The following is a 12,451-nucleotide window of genomic DNA, read 5'->3' as shown; positions in this document are numbered from 1 at the left end:
AAGAGTAGAGCTGTATAATAGAGTGGCGCACATGAACCATTATTACTTAAAATTAATACCTCACTGAACTCAGTGGGGGGCTTTCCACAGGTGCATTGGCAAAAGTAGCAAATGGATTTTGAGTGTCCTCTAAATTGCATGTTCTACCATTTTCACTGCTTTTGGTATAATACAGTCATTAAAAACACATATAGCGTGTGCTATTTGTCAATTCATTTTGCTATATCTGGTTTTATAGGTACTATTTTACCATAAGGAACAAATGGTAGTAGAACTATTGTAGAGTTGTAAACACTGAACAGGGCCCACTGGCATACAACATGCCAAAAAAGCCTAAATGTGCCTTTATTACATGTTCAGTGGTGCAGCTTTGTATTTCTTTAATAATTGGTATTTATATAAAAATGGCAAACCACAAATTCACACGTTGGCTACAACTGGTGGCATTTTTGCAGTTGTCTTTGTGCGAATTAAATATGGAATTTAGGTACAGTTACCAACAATGTTACTCATGTGTGATCTGACGTATCAAGTCGATTTCTCCACTTTGATGTCAGATTCTCATTTTGAAAGACAGTCACTTGTAACAAAGAAAAAGGTGTGCGCATGGGCTAGATGGAAGGAGCAATTGCGTGCCATAAGTTGACCACACCAACATATCAAATGGCAATACCGAGAAGTGGGAAGATATTGTTGAGTGATCTGATCATGGATTGGTTTACAGCCTCCATCCGTATTGATAACAGCAATAGTTAATAATCTAACAACTCAATAATCCAGCGCCATACCCGCTGTGCTAACAAATTCCATCATCTGCCACATAAAGGTTTTGTTATAGGTTGTAAATAGCTCAGATTACAGAAACATGACATTTCATGGGCGTTCACTGGTTCTATCATACTTTATACTGAAGGTGACCCTTTTGATTTCTGCAGCACTGGCGGAAGCACTCTTTGCTGTACTGACTATTGTTCACTCCCATTTAAGTAACTTTAGTAAAACGGGCCAGGCAATGCCATATGAGCCCACACCTGACCCGTTTATTGCTTCTGGAATGGCATAGTTCACCATAAAGCCGCTAGGAATGCAGGAAACACTAAGACACCAGGCAGTATAACCAGACCCCATCACGCAAGAGCTGACCAATGGAATGGCCTCTTGTTTTTATTCATAAAATGCCTATATTTTTTGCCCCCCCTTAAAGTGTGGAATCACGCATTACTCTACCGGATCCAGGCACTGAAGCTATATTACATTAGTGGTATAAGGGAAAATGATTCATCATGGTCCATGAACGTACAAGCACATCGTCATCCTGGGGATTAAATAATCAATACTAGATGATACAGTGTTTCATATACATATAAAACGGAGTACCGGCCATATGCAAGTCTAAAGACTCCGTGCTAAAGCTAGAGACAGACGCAGATGAAAACATTGGATTCGACGCCATAATTAAAGCAGTGCAACGTTGAAATAGTGCAGGTACTAACAGATAAGAGAATATATTATTACAGGCAGGTCTAAGCAAAGTGTAAAAGGCGAAACCTCATATACGTCTGCCTGATTACCCCACTCTGTCGTCCCCGCCCGATGATTCTTCCTCAACTGCCCCTTCGTTCGGCCTACAGACCACCGGGTAATTATATACTAACAGCAGTTGGTACTATACTTCGGCCCCATTCCGTCATAAATGCAAAAGCACAAAGGGCGAATCGTTTACCTGTGCGGTGCTGATTCGCGGACTCTGGGCAGTCAACGCGAACCCTGCACGGCGGCGAAAATGGTTGGTAGCGACAGACAGACAGACAGTCAGGAAGCAGTACGACGCATGCGCAAAAGGAAAGCACAGCGGGAAGTAGCGTAGGCGGATAGTCAGCCAGGAGCATGCGCAAATTGAGGACACAAAACGTAATGTTACGTTATCATACATACGTACGAACGCTGACGTCCGTTATGGTGTTGTAGAGGTGTTCTTATAACATGTATTTTTGTGCCAATCCATTACAGATTATACATTTATGTAACGTATCAATAGTACCATCGAACATTCCACATACAGACCAGATAACGATAACTGATGAAATATAAAAAATGGAAGTACCATGTTAGACGGCATTTTCCGCCGTGCACTTTTGGACACATTTCATCACTATTTCGAATGTCTTTTTTTTGTGCCCTGAGCTCATTTGCTAGTTATTATCGTTAATATATTGCTCTGATTGGTCTTATTTTAAATTGCTACGCCCACTGGTCTGATTTAAAGACAGAGCCTTAGGTCCGTGTATTAACTCGTTGAGAGGGTAGAAAAGGTGTGTTTGGGTCATGGAGAGCACTTGTGGTTTATTGTGATGCCGGCATAGGCCGTGGGCCTTTATAAGTGATTTACTGCTGTATGCGGACTGTAATGTGAGTTGAGGGCAAAACAGCATTTTGCTCGGATTTTTAGTACTATTGATGCAGATAACCGTTATTTATATAGACTGGTTTTGGGTGAGGTCCGGGTTATTGGGCTCACAAAACTTCGACAGAAGTCCGATTTCATTCTGGGTATTTTAGTCCCTTTTATAAGAAATCCAAATGTCAGCCGTATTTGTTTCTCCCGCAAAATCTTTTGAAATATCCGTTCGAGCACAGGCTGCAAAATTCTCTCTTAATTCCAAGTAACTAACGCCTGGGAGATTAAAGCGGATTTATAGTTGCTGAGCCCACCGATGAGTCTTCGTGGGATGCGTAAACCGGTGAAGTGCCCCCTCCCTCTCTCATAACGCTGCTATGACCGATTAAACTATAACGGATTAAGGCTACAGTTTGCTGTAATGGCTCTTGCTTCTGATCGGCTCTTTGGTTGTGTTGGTAATTCAGGGGTGCATAAACCACGTGTTCTATACTTGTTTAAATTAAGTATTTGATGCTTTGAAAATATAATAGAATATCTAGTTAGGGAAAAATAATTCTACTATATCACTGCTTCCATGTGATCTATGCAACACGTGTAATCTTCCACATTAACCCCTTTGTGACAAAGGCTGATTTTACTTTTTGTACCCTTCGTGACAATGGCCTTTTTAACATTTCTGCGCTGCTCGTGTTTAGCTGTAATTTTCTTCTTTCCCGTTTACTGAACCCACACACATTAGATATTGTTTTTTTCAGGACAAGAAGGGCTTTCTTTAGATGACATTGTTTTGATTGTATCATATTATTTACTACTAAAAAAAGTGTAAAATATGGTGACAAATTTAGAAAAAAATGACTGTTTCTAACTTTTAGTTGAAAAATCTTTTACTCATCTATAAAAGGTAATGAAAAAACCTGCTAAATGGATTCTACTATTTGTCCTGAGTTTAGAAATACCCAATGTTTTTATGTATTTTTTGCTTTTTTTCTACCCATTATGGGGCAATAAGTACAGGTAGCGTTTTGCTATTTCAAAGCCATTTTTTCCAAATCTGGTAATTCTTCCCCCCATGTGCCATTTCGGGTATCTTTGAACCCGGCCAATGCAATTTACCCCATCAAATCATATATTTTTGTAAACTAGACAGCCCAGGGTATTCCAAATGCTAGTATTTTAACTATTTCCATGCACCATATCTACCACCAGTTTTTGTCAAACTTTGTGGTAGTCATTTTTTTGCATTTGTTTTGTCACACACATTTTACTTCAGGTATGAATTAAAAGGTTCTCGTTTATGTCACTATCACAAAACACCCCAATATGTGTTCAGCAACATCTCCTGAGTACAGCGATACCTCACATGAATGATTTTGCCTGGCTGTTTGGGGGCAAAAGGGCCACATTTGGGGCATGCGCATTTTTCAATGTTGAACTTTGGCATTTGGGGATCCACTGCCCATGCCCTATTTGGTACATCTTTGAGCCGGGCCATTTCAGTGTGCCCAACAAAACCATATATTTTTCAAAACTAGACACCACAGGGTATTTTAAATGCTGGTATTTTAACTCTTTGCATGCACACATTTTACCACCAGCATGTTTTCAAAGTTTGCAGTAGTATTTTTGTGTGTGTATTTTTTCCACACACACCTACTTTATGTATGAATTTACAGCTCCTGGTATATGCCGCTGTCACACGACACCCCATAATGTGTTCAGCAACATCTCCTGAGTGCAGTGATATCCCACATGCATGGGTGTGTCATTTTTGTGGGAACTAAAAGGCCACATTTGGTACGTGTGCATTTTTCTAATTGGAAATTAGGTGTGTGGCCATCCTTCCCCCGGTGTTAATTGGGACGTTGTTGAACCTGGCCAATTCAATTTACCCCATCAAATCATACCTTTTTTAAAAGTAGACACCCCACGGGCATTTAATATGCCAGTATTTTAACTCTTTCCATGCGAGAATTGTTTTAAGCTAATATGCTAATTTTAGGACTTGCTCACAAAAATATATTTTTTATATATATATATTTTTATTTTTTTTGGCTTTTTAAAAAACAAATTTTAACTTTTTTTCAACTTGAAGGTTCCCCTGATAGTGACATCAGTGGGAAATGATTTTTACATTTTACTATTTTTTTACTATTTTCTTTCTAATTATTAATTTTATTTTAATTTTTTCTAATCACACTGTGATTAGAAAGCTGGGTTCCATTGACTTGCATGGTGAATGCAGTACCTGTATTCAACCTGCAAGTGGAGCCAAAGTTCTCTAGATGGTCTAGACCATCTAGCGAACTTTTAAAATTTGTTGGTTCCTGTTATAGGGCAGCGGCCATCTTGCTTGATGGCGAAGATCATCGGCAGCTGCGGCTGTGACCGCTCTCCGGAGCGGTCACAGCCCATCGAAAGGTAAGTGTTTGGTGTCGCTGGATGCCTCCTGATCGAGGCATTCCAGCGACACCATTTAAGTTTAGGAGGCGATCGTCGATCGCCTCCTAAACGCTTTTAAAACGGGCGTCCGCCGCCATACAAAGTATGGCGGATGTTGACGCCCCGTGGAGGGGCCAGAGATGGCCCCTTCGTTCCGATCGCGGCGTTGCTGAATGCCTCGAGGTCGAGGCATTCAGCAACGTTTTTTGGGTGCAGAAAGCGAAAACAGATCGCTTTCTGCACCCGTTTAAAGACGTGCCGGTCCTGGCACGTCAATTGTCGTAAAGCACATGCTTTTCCGTGTCGTGCCAGGACCGGCAATTGTCGTTAAGGGGTTAAATATCCATTGTTTTTAGCACCCTTAGGATTCCCTCTTCTTGCCCTGCAATAATGGCACTTGTGGTTTTTTTTATGCACCGAATTGTTATATTCTGTGAAGGACAAGGTTATATTAAACATATTCTACTTCTAAATCTGTGAAATTTCTATAAATATAATGATTCACAATGGGTGAATCTACTTCTGCAGAACGGTGACAGGTTCTAGTAGTTGGTGTAGAACATCTACCAAGATGCCGACTACAAATGAAGCAGATGATCGAATGAAAAAGTTCAAAAATAAAGGCAAAGATACAACGGTAAGTTTCTAGGGTGTCTCTTGTATTGTTTAAATTATGGTGCAAGGCCTCTGCAACGCCTGAATGTAAATTCAAGTTTTTTTTGTGTTGGTTTTTTTTTTTTTTTTTTTTCTTTAGATAAAACCATCTGTATTGTAGGGGTATGACAGTCTGAGCGTAGTCAATCATTCACCAAAAAGCACTAAGTATTTGTAAACTGCACCTTCGTCACTAAAGTGATATAAAATACATCTGTGGTGTTTTACAGCTATTAATAAACTAAATGGGGGGGGGGGGTATTCGTCTCCCTCTTTGCTACACAAATTAATGGGACTAGGAGCTTTTTAAAAGCCGCTATCCCAAGAAAAAGTTCCGAACAAAAAACAGTTTCTAGTTTTGTAATGTAGGGGTGCTTAGCGTCAACAATACCATCTTAAACACCAGTACTCTCCTTATTGCAGCATTTGCTCAGCACATTACTCTACTGTTATTGCAACTTGCCACTCATGTTTCAAGGACTTCACCTTATCTGCATCTAATCTGACATTCCTTTCCTTGTGCATGGAACCTGTTCTCTTAATAGCCGCTATTCTGCCCCCTAGCTTTGAGATCGCAAATCATCCTTTCCCTAGAACTCCCTGCAACAGCTTGCCTAAAGGTCTGACAAATTTACAGGCTATATGTCCAGAAGGAGGGGTAACTGAACATGGGCTGGTTCAAGCAGTCGAAATTTGAGTATGATGAAGGCCTACTCTTTTATGACTGGGAAGTCTTCCACAAATGAGCCTGGTCAAGGAAACTGATTTTAATTTTCTTTTTAGGAGCTGAGGCGCAGGAGGGTGGAAGTTAGTGTGGAGCTCAGGAAAGCCAAAAAAGATGAACAGATCTTGAAGAGGAGGAATGTGTCCTCCTTTGCAGACGAACAGCCTCTGTCCCCAGAACAGAAAACTAACTCTGTGGTGGTAAGTCTAATGCTGCTGAGTTGGAGGTAACTTTAATATATAATAGTTGTAAATGTGCTTTCATTTAAATCTTGTTTTGATTTTAAGACTAGGCCCCCTTGTCAAATGTCCCCCTTTTTTTTTTTTTTTTTTTTTTTTCTCATTTGGATTTTGTCATTTCTTTTCAACAGGTTCCTCAACTCTCCTTGGATGAAATAGTTCAAGGAATGATATCTGGAAATCCAGATCTTGAGCTAAGGAGCACTCAGGCAGCAAGGTACTCAACTGATTTTGTAATTGCCAAGAGTGTTTGAATAGAATTGTGTAGGTGTAAGACCCAATTATTTACCTGGATGGGGACGCAAATACATAATTTTAGCAGACACCACAGTGCACCAGCCCACTCGGATACGTTATTTGTATGACCCACTAGCTGGCATGAATGCGCTCAGTTGAAAGTACTGGAACTGGATTTTGGTGGGGGGGGGGGGGTCAAAATGTGCAGTGTTTGGCATGAGATGCATTCATTCCAATGCATCTCCTGTAAGCCAAAGGGCTGGGGTGAAGGGAGATGATACAGATGCATGTTTATGGGGAGGGTCAGACTCTGAGAAATCATTCTATGCATTAGCCAGGTGTGTGGTATTTAAGTGCAGAAGAGTTAGCTGTTGGTAAAGGCTGAAAGACCTGGGGGTCTGTGTAGTTATGTTCCATGTTCAATAACGGAACGCCTCTCTTGCAGAAAAATCTTATCTCGAGAAAGGAATCCTCCTCTTAATGATATCATAGATGCTGGGCTAATCCCCAAGATGGTGGAGTTCCTGAGCCGCAATGATAACAGTACACTGCAGTTTGAAGCTGCTTGGGCCCTCACAAATATAGCTTCTGGTACCTCTGATCAAACAAAGTCTGTAGTGGATGGGGGTGCTATCCCTCCTTTCATATCTCTGATATCGTCCCCACACCCACATATCAGCGAACAGGCAGTTTGGGCATTGGGAAACATTGCTGGTAAGATTTTAATTTTCCAATCACTGTTATGTACTGCAGTAGTGTATTACTGATTTATGACATATTTGAGGGGAGAAATGACATCTAATGTTTGCCACAAGGTCAACTGTCTTCCTTTTCTCAGGATCTGAGAAAAGGAAAGCATGTTATCTGGGCCCAGGTAGCTTTTGTAAGGATGGGGCTGGGAAGGAAGAGCTCACTGGCATCCATAAGATTCCAAAGCAAACTAACTTATCGCAGAATGTGTTTTATTTTTTTAATATATTTTTCCTTAATACAGGTGATGGTCCAATGTACAGAGATGTGCTGATTAACTGCAATGTGATTCCTCCACTACTTGCTCTTGTGACTCCACAAACACCGGTATAAATTAATTTCACAATTACATCTTTTGTAGGGTTCCCCAATTCATGAAAAAAAGATTTAACAGAAGTATCTACTAATGACACTAAAGAGAGACGGTGATTGCAAGGAAAAGAAGGTTATTGTAGTAGAGGAGCCCCCACACTAAAACTAGTCTATGAATTTATAAGGTTCCCTTTTTGTAAAATAAACAATTATATTCACTCTGTCGAGTCTTAACAGGGTTAGGGTTTTCTGTATTTTTAGTTATAATTTTGTCTGCTGTGGAAACATAAGGTAGTTAAAAGGAATTACTTATTTGACTTGAAATTACCTCAATGATTTACTAGTATAGTATAGAAGGTTGGGGGGGGGACATAAAAAAACTTCAGTCCATCAAGATCAACCTTTCACACATACCTAGTTCTAATGTTGATCCAAAAGAAGGCAAACACCCTACTTGGGGCAATTGCCAACTATGCTACAGGGGAAACATTTCTTCTTGATTCCATAGCGGCAATCTCATTACTCCCTGGATCAAGTTCCTCATAATGCAAGCATTATAGCATATATGGCAGTGATTTTGTGGACTAAAATAAATATACCATTAACCCCTTCAGGTCCAGGTTTGGGTTTTTTTTGTTTTTTTTTGACTAAGACATTGTCATAGGTGTGTTAAACCATGATTCCACTATTTTCCTCTCCTCTTCCTTACGGGTTGTGCTGGTCACACTGTGCAATTGGCAATGCAGTCCTGCTTGCTGATCAATCGGCCAGCAAGAGGAGCAATGGCTGAGCCTAAGCAGACCCTGCTAGACTCTCCTTTCCTCAGGTGAACTTCCAGGGGATATGTGTCACAGCGAGCACTGTTACACACACCTGTCAGCAGGAATCCAGCAGCAACCTGCTCTTCTGTGTAGGGAGATGTCCCTACAGCTTGGGTATAATCTTTGAAGCATGGATTTGCCGGACAAGTTTGGCTTTGTGATTTGCCAAGTACATGTCATTCTTTCTTTGTAGGTTGGTTACCTACGGAACATAACTTGGACCTTGTCAAACTTGTGCAGGAACAAGAACCCGTATCCCCCAATGACAGCTGTGCTCCAAATTCTACCAGTGTTGACACAGCTCCTTCACCATGATGACAAGGATATTCTATCGGATACCTGCTGGGCAATGTCTTATCTGACTGATGGTTCTAACGATCGTATTGATGTGGTGGTAAAGACTGGGGCTGTAGACAGACTAGTTCAACTAATGTACAGCCCGGAACTGAGCATTGTTGTAAGTAAATAAGCATAAGTTCTTTCCTGTCTGAATTGTGGTACTGTAAACTGATTGCCTTGACATCAGTGTCTTCAATAAGTAGGAGGATCTTTGGTAACTTTTAAAGCATTAGATGAAATGTGTTCCATCTAAACGCTTTAGAGGAGGCACCCGCTTGCATAACATGATCAACTCAACAAAATGGCGAGTGGTAACTCTGGTATTAACAACCCCTGAAACACTGCAGTGAGTCCAGCTAGGATCTCTGGGTTTGAGAAATGAGGGAACATAGCGGCACTACCTACTCATGAACAAAAATTTATAATGTTCTATATGTTAGACTGCCCTACTGGGGTTAGGTAGTTATTTGCTGTTTTGGAAGAGATGTGTTCAGGAAGCACTTCTCCCTGCATGCAAAACTCCTTATCCAGTCTTCAGCTGCCAAGGATGTCATTGGGAGGACTTTTGCTTGAAGCAGTCAATAGCAACAAATGTCATAACAGAGGAGGGCAGCTTCTGCAGCAGGGCTGCAACGTCTAGGTCAGGTGAATGTTTTTCTTTAGTACAGAAGAATGCATATTAAAGTACTTTTAATATGCATGCTTTAGAAATGTAATTCTAGATGGCCTGCTACCCCCAGATTTTATCTGAGCCAGTGTGGAAGCTGGCTGACAAAGTATAAAAAAAACCCAACACCTCTCCCACACAGAAAATAGCTGGGGGGATATGCAAAGGGTCAAACAAAGGAGGGGATTCTGCACAATCTCTCTAACCACCTGCAAGGTGGACAGCACAAATGTAGGTAACGACTAAAGTATTTTAAAACACATTCGTTATTTCTCCTCTTCCCCCTCCTGCAGACACCTGCATTGCGCACCATTGGAAACATTGTCACAGGGACAGACAAACAAACTCAGTCTGCCATTGATGCAGGTGTCTTGTCTGCCCTGCCCCAGCTTCTGCGGCACAGTAAACCAAGCGTTCAGAAAGAGGCAGCGTGGGCGCTCAGTAATATTTCTGCAGGCCCATCATCTCAAATCCAGCAGCTTATTACCTGTGGACTACTTGCTCCTCTTGTTGATCTGCTTAAAAAGGTGAGTTACAAGTTATTTGCTTTCTCTCAATATTCTATGTAATAAAAATTATTTTAGGAAAGTAATCTAAGCACTAGCTTATGGGGAAAAAACACCTTTTATATATTAGAACAATAGGTGTATAGAATGGTTATATCCCTTTTAATTTACTGTTCTTGCTAGTTTTCCTTCAGAAATACTTTTTGGTTCTACTCTTTTTGTAAAGGTGGGGTGGAGAGGCGAATGCTGGGCATAGTTTTAAATAGTGTCTCCAAATCATTTATACTGATGGGGAGGGGGGTGAAATAAAATACAATCTGCCCCTCTAGCTGAATTCACCTATTTCACATTTTGTTTGATTTTGCTTGGGTTACTGATGGCAGTAATTTGTTCTGTGCTAGAATGTTTTACATTTACTTAGTTCTACTTCCCTTCTGGCTATAACTGATCATCGATTACAGTAACTGCAGGCCCACATTGTGTGTGTTTTTTTTGTCTTGTTTCCCTTTTTTAGGGAGACTTTAAGGCACAGAAAGAAGCAGTATGGGCAGTGACAAACTATACCAGTGGTGGCACTGTTGAACAGGTAGTACAGCTGGTCCAATGTGGTGTGTTGGAGCCACTACTCAACCTGCTGACTGTTAAGGACAGTAAAACTATTCTCGTGATCCTTGATGCCATATCAAACATATTCCTGGTAAGTTACATATTCGTGTGTGTGCGCAGTGCCTTAACTAGCTGAGCCATTATTTCTTCTGTTAGGTTAAGCTTTTTCCTGCTATTAGTGTCCCTCCCCAAGCCGGAAGTCTTGTGCAAGCCTTCCATTAAGAATGAATGTGATGCTTTTAGTGTGTGGCGAGTGCTGCTGCTTCAATTGTCTGCATTTACATTCTAATGTGTAGCTAGCTACATTTTGACTTCATCTTAATACTGCATTTTACAACTAATGGCTACTACATTTTAGCAAATGTGTCTTATCAGTCATCTTGTGTAAATTCTGAAGTTGGCTTTTTGTGCTTCCAATGCTAAAGAGAACATTAATTTAAGTAGAATTACTGACAAAAAGGCATCAAACTCTATACATGTAGCTTTGATATTTTTTCATTGCAATTAAAAACTTTGTTGCAGGCCGCAGAGAAACTTGGAGAACTGGATAAGCTTTGTCTGGTTGTTGAGGAGCTTGGCGGACTAGAGAAGATAGAAGCTCTTCAAACACATGACAATCACATGGTTTATCATGCAGCTTTGTCTCTCATAGAGAAGTACTTTTCTGGAGAGGTATTTATCAATCTGACTGTAGTTTAATGTGTTTTGGGGTTAAATGTGTTCCAGGTTCATACACACTTGGGTTGTCCCCTTTTTTGGCATAATGGAGAAAGTCACTGCTACTTTAGCTTTCATACATAAAATTAGATTAAATGGCTACATATAGTAATCTTGTTTTTCTTCCCCTCCAGGAAGTGGATGATATGCTTGGGTTGCAACCAGAAGCTACCAATGATGCCTTTGCATTTCAGGCCCCAAATATGCATAAAGATGCATTCAACTTCTAATTATCTATTGGCCAAAATGGGTATAGCATCTATTTTGTTTACTATTTCTTAAGTAATAAAGTTATAAGCAAAACTTTGGAAGTGTTTTTGTTACCATGAATCCCAAGGCCAAACATCACTTAAAGTACAATTTTAGGAAATGGGTGATCTAGTAAGCATGCTTGAGCCCATCCAGTTACAAATGCTCACGACTGAGAAATTAAGTGGGTATCCATAGGCTTAATTTAATAGGGAGTGCTTTTTGATGCTGGGTGCTAGTGATTTCTGTAAACCTAGCTATGGCTCTAAAATTAAAATTCACTAGTTCCTCCATCACCCTGATCTTCTCCACCCTTGACACCTCTGATACACTAGGGTCAAGCATTGTGCAACATCAGGTGTCTAGAAATGGAGTGCTTCATAAAAGCCAAGGGACTATCCAAGTTAAGGAGTGTAACCGCTGGGGAGAGTGGGATTGTCATACCAATCAATCTCAATGGCCTGAAAGACTTCTACAGCATCCAGACATTTGGCTATGTATCTCCTTACATGCTAGCCAAATAAAATATATTGCATATGAATTTTGGATAGTGCAATACCACATGTGTCACAATGTGCCCCCAAATCATCAGCAGGCAAAACTTTCAAGCCACAACATCTTGTTGAACCAAAAACCCCTCTAAGATTAGACACCCTCCTTAACTTGTTGTGTGGCCAACAGCAACTAACCAATCTTAGAGCCTCCTGTGCTTAACGTTGTTGCAGCAACAGGGACATCTCCCCACTGCTACATAGGGGGACTCTACCCTGTTGGTGGAAAATAATACAGG

The 12,451-nt window shown here is 40.6% G+C and overlaps 1 protein-coding gene across 1 annotated transcript; it reads left to right on the top strand.

Annotated features, from left to right (window-relative positions):
* Positions 1 to 5,411: 5,411 nt before the first annotated feature.
* On the top strand, positions 5,412 to 11,642 carry LOC149290684 (importin subunit alpha-5). Its single transcript, XM_089488378.1, has 10 exons — positions 5,412 to 5,477; positions 6,278 to 6,418; positions 6,589 to 6,674; positions 7,140 to 7,408; positions 7,689 to 7,771; positions 8,771 to 9,034; positions 9,877 to 10,110; positions 10,604 to 10,786; positions 11,218 to 11,367; positions 11,547 to 11,642. The coding sequence occupies exons 1-10, from the start codon at positions 5,412 to 5,414 to the stop codon at positions 11,640 to 11,642; spliced, it is 1,572 nt and encodes a 523-aa protein (XP_089344504.1).
* The last annotated feature ends 809 nt before the right edge of the window (positions 11,643 to 12,451 follow it).

This window comes from Sceloporus occidentalis, unplaced genomic scaffold (genome assembly GCF_023333645.1).
Source record: "Sceloporus occidentalis isolate IW3139 unplaced genomic scaffold, rSceOcc1.0.p SCAF_38, whole genome shotgun sequence".
Classification (NCBI taxonomy): Eukaryota; Metazoa; Chordata; class Lepidosauria; order Squamata; family Phrynosomatidae; genus Sceloporus; species Sceloporus occidentalis.
Note: the sequence above shows the minus strand (reverse complement) of the source record. Positions and strands in the feature narration are given on the sequence as shown.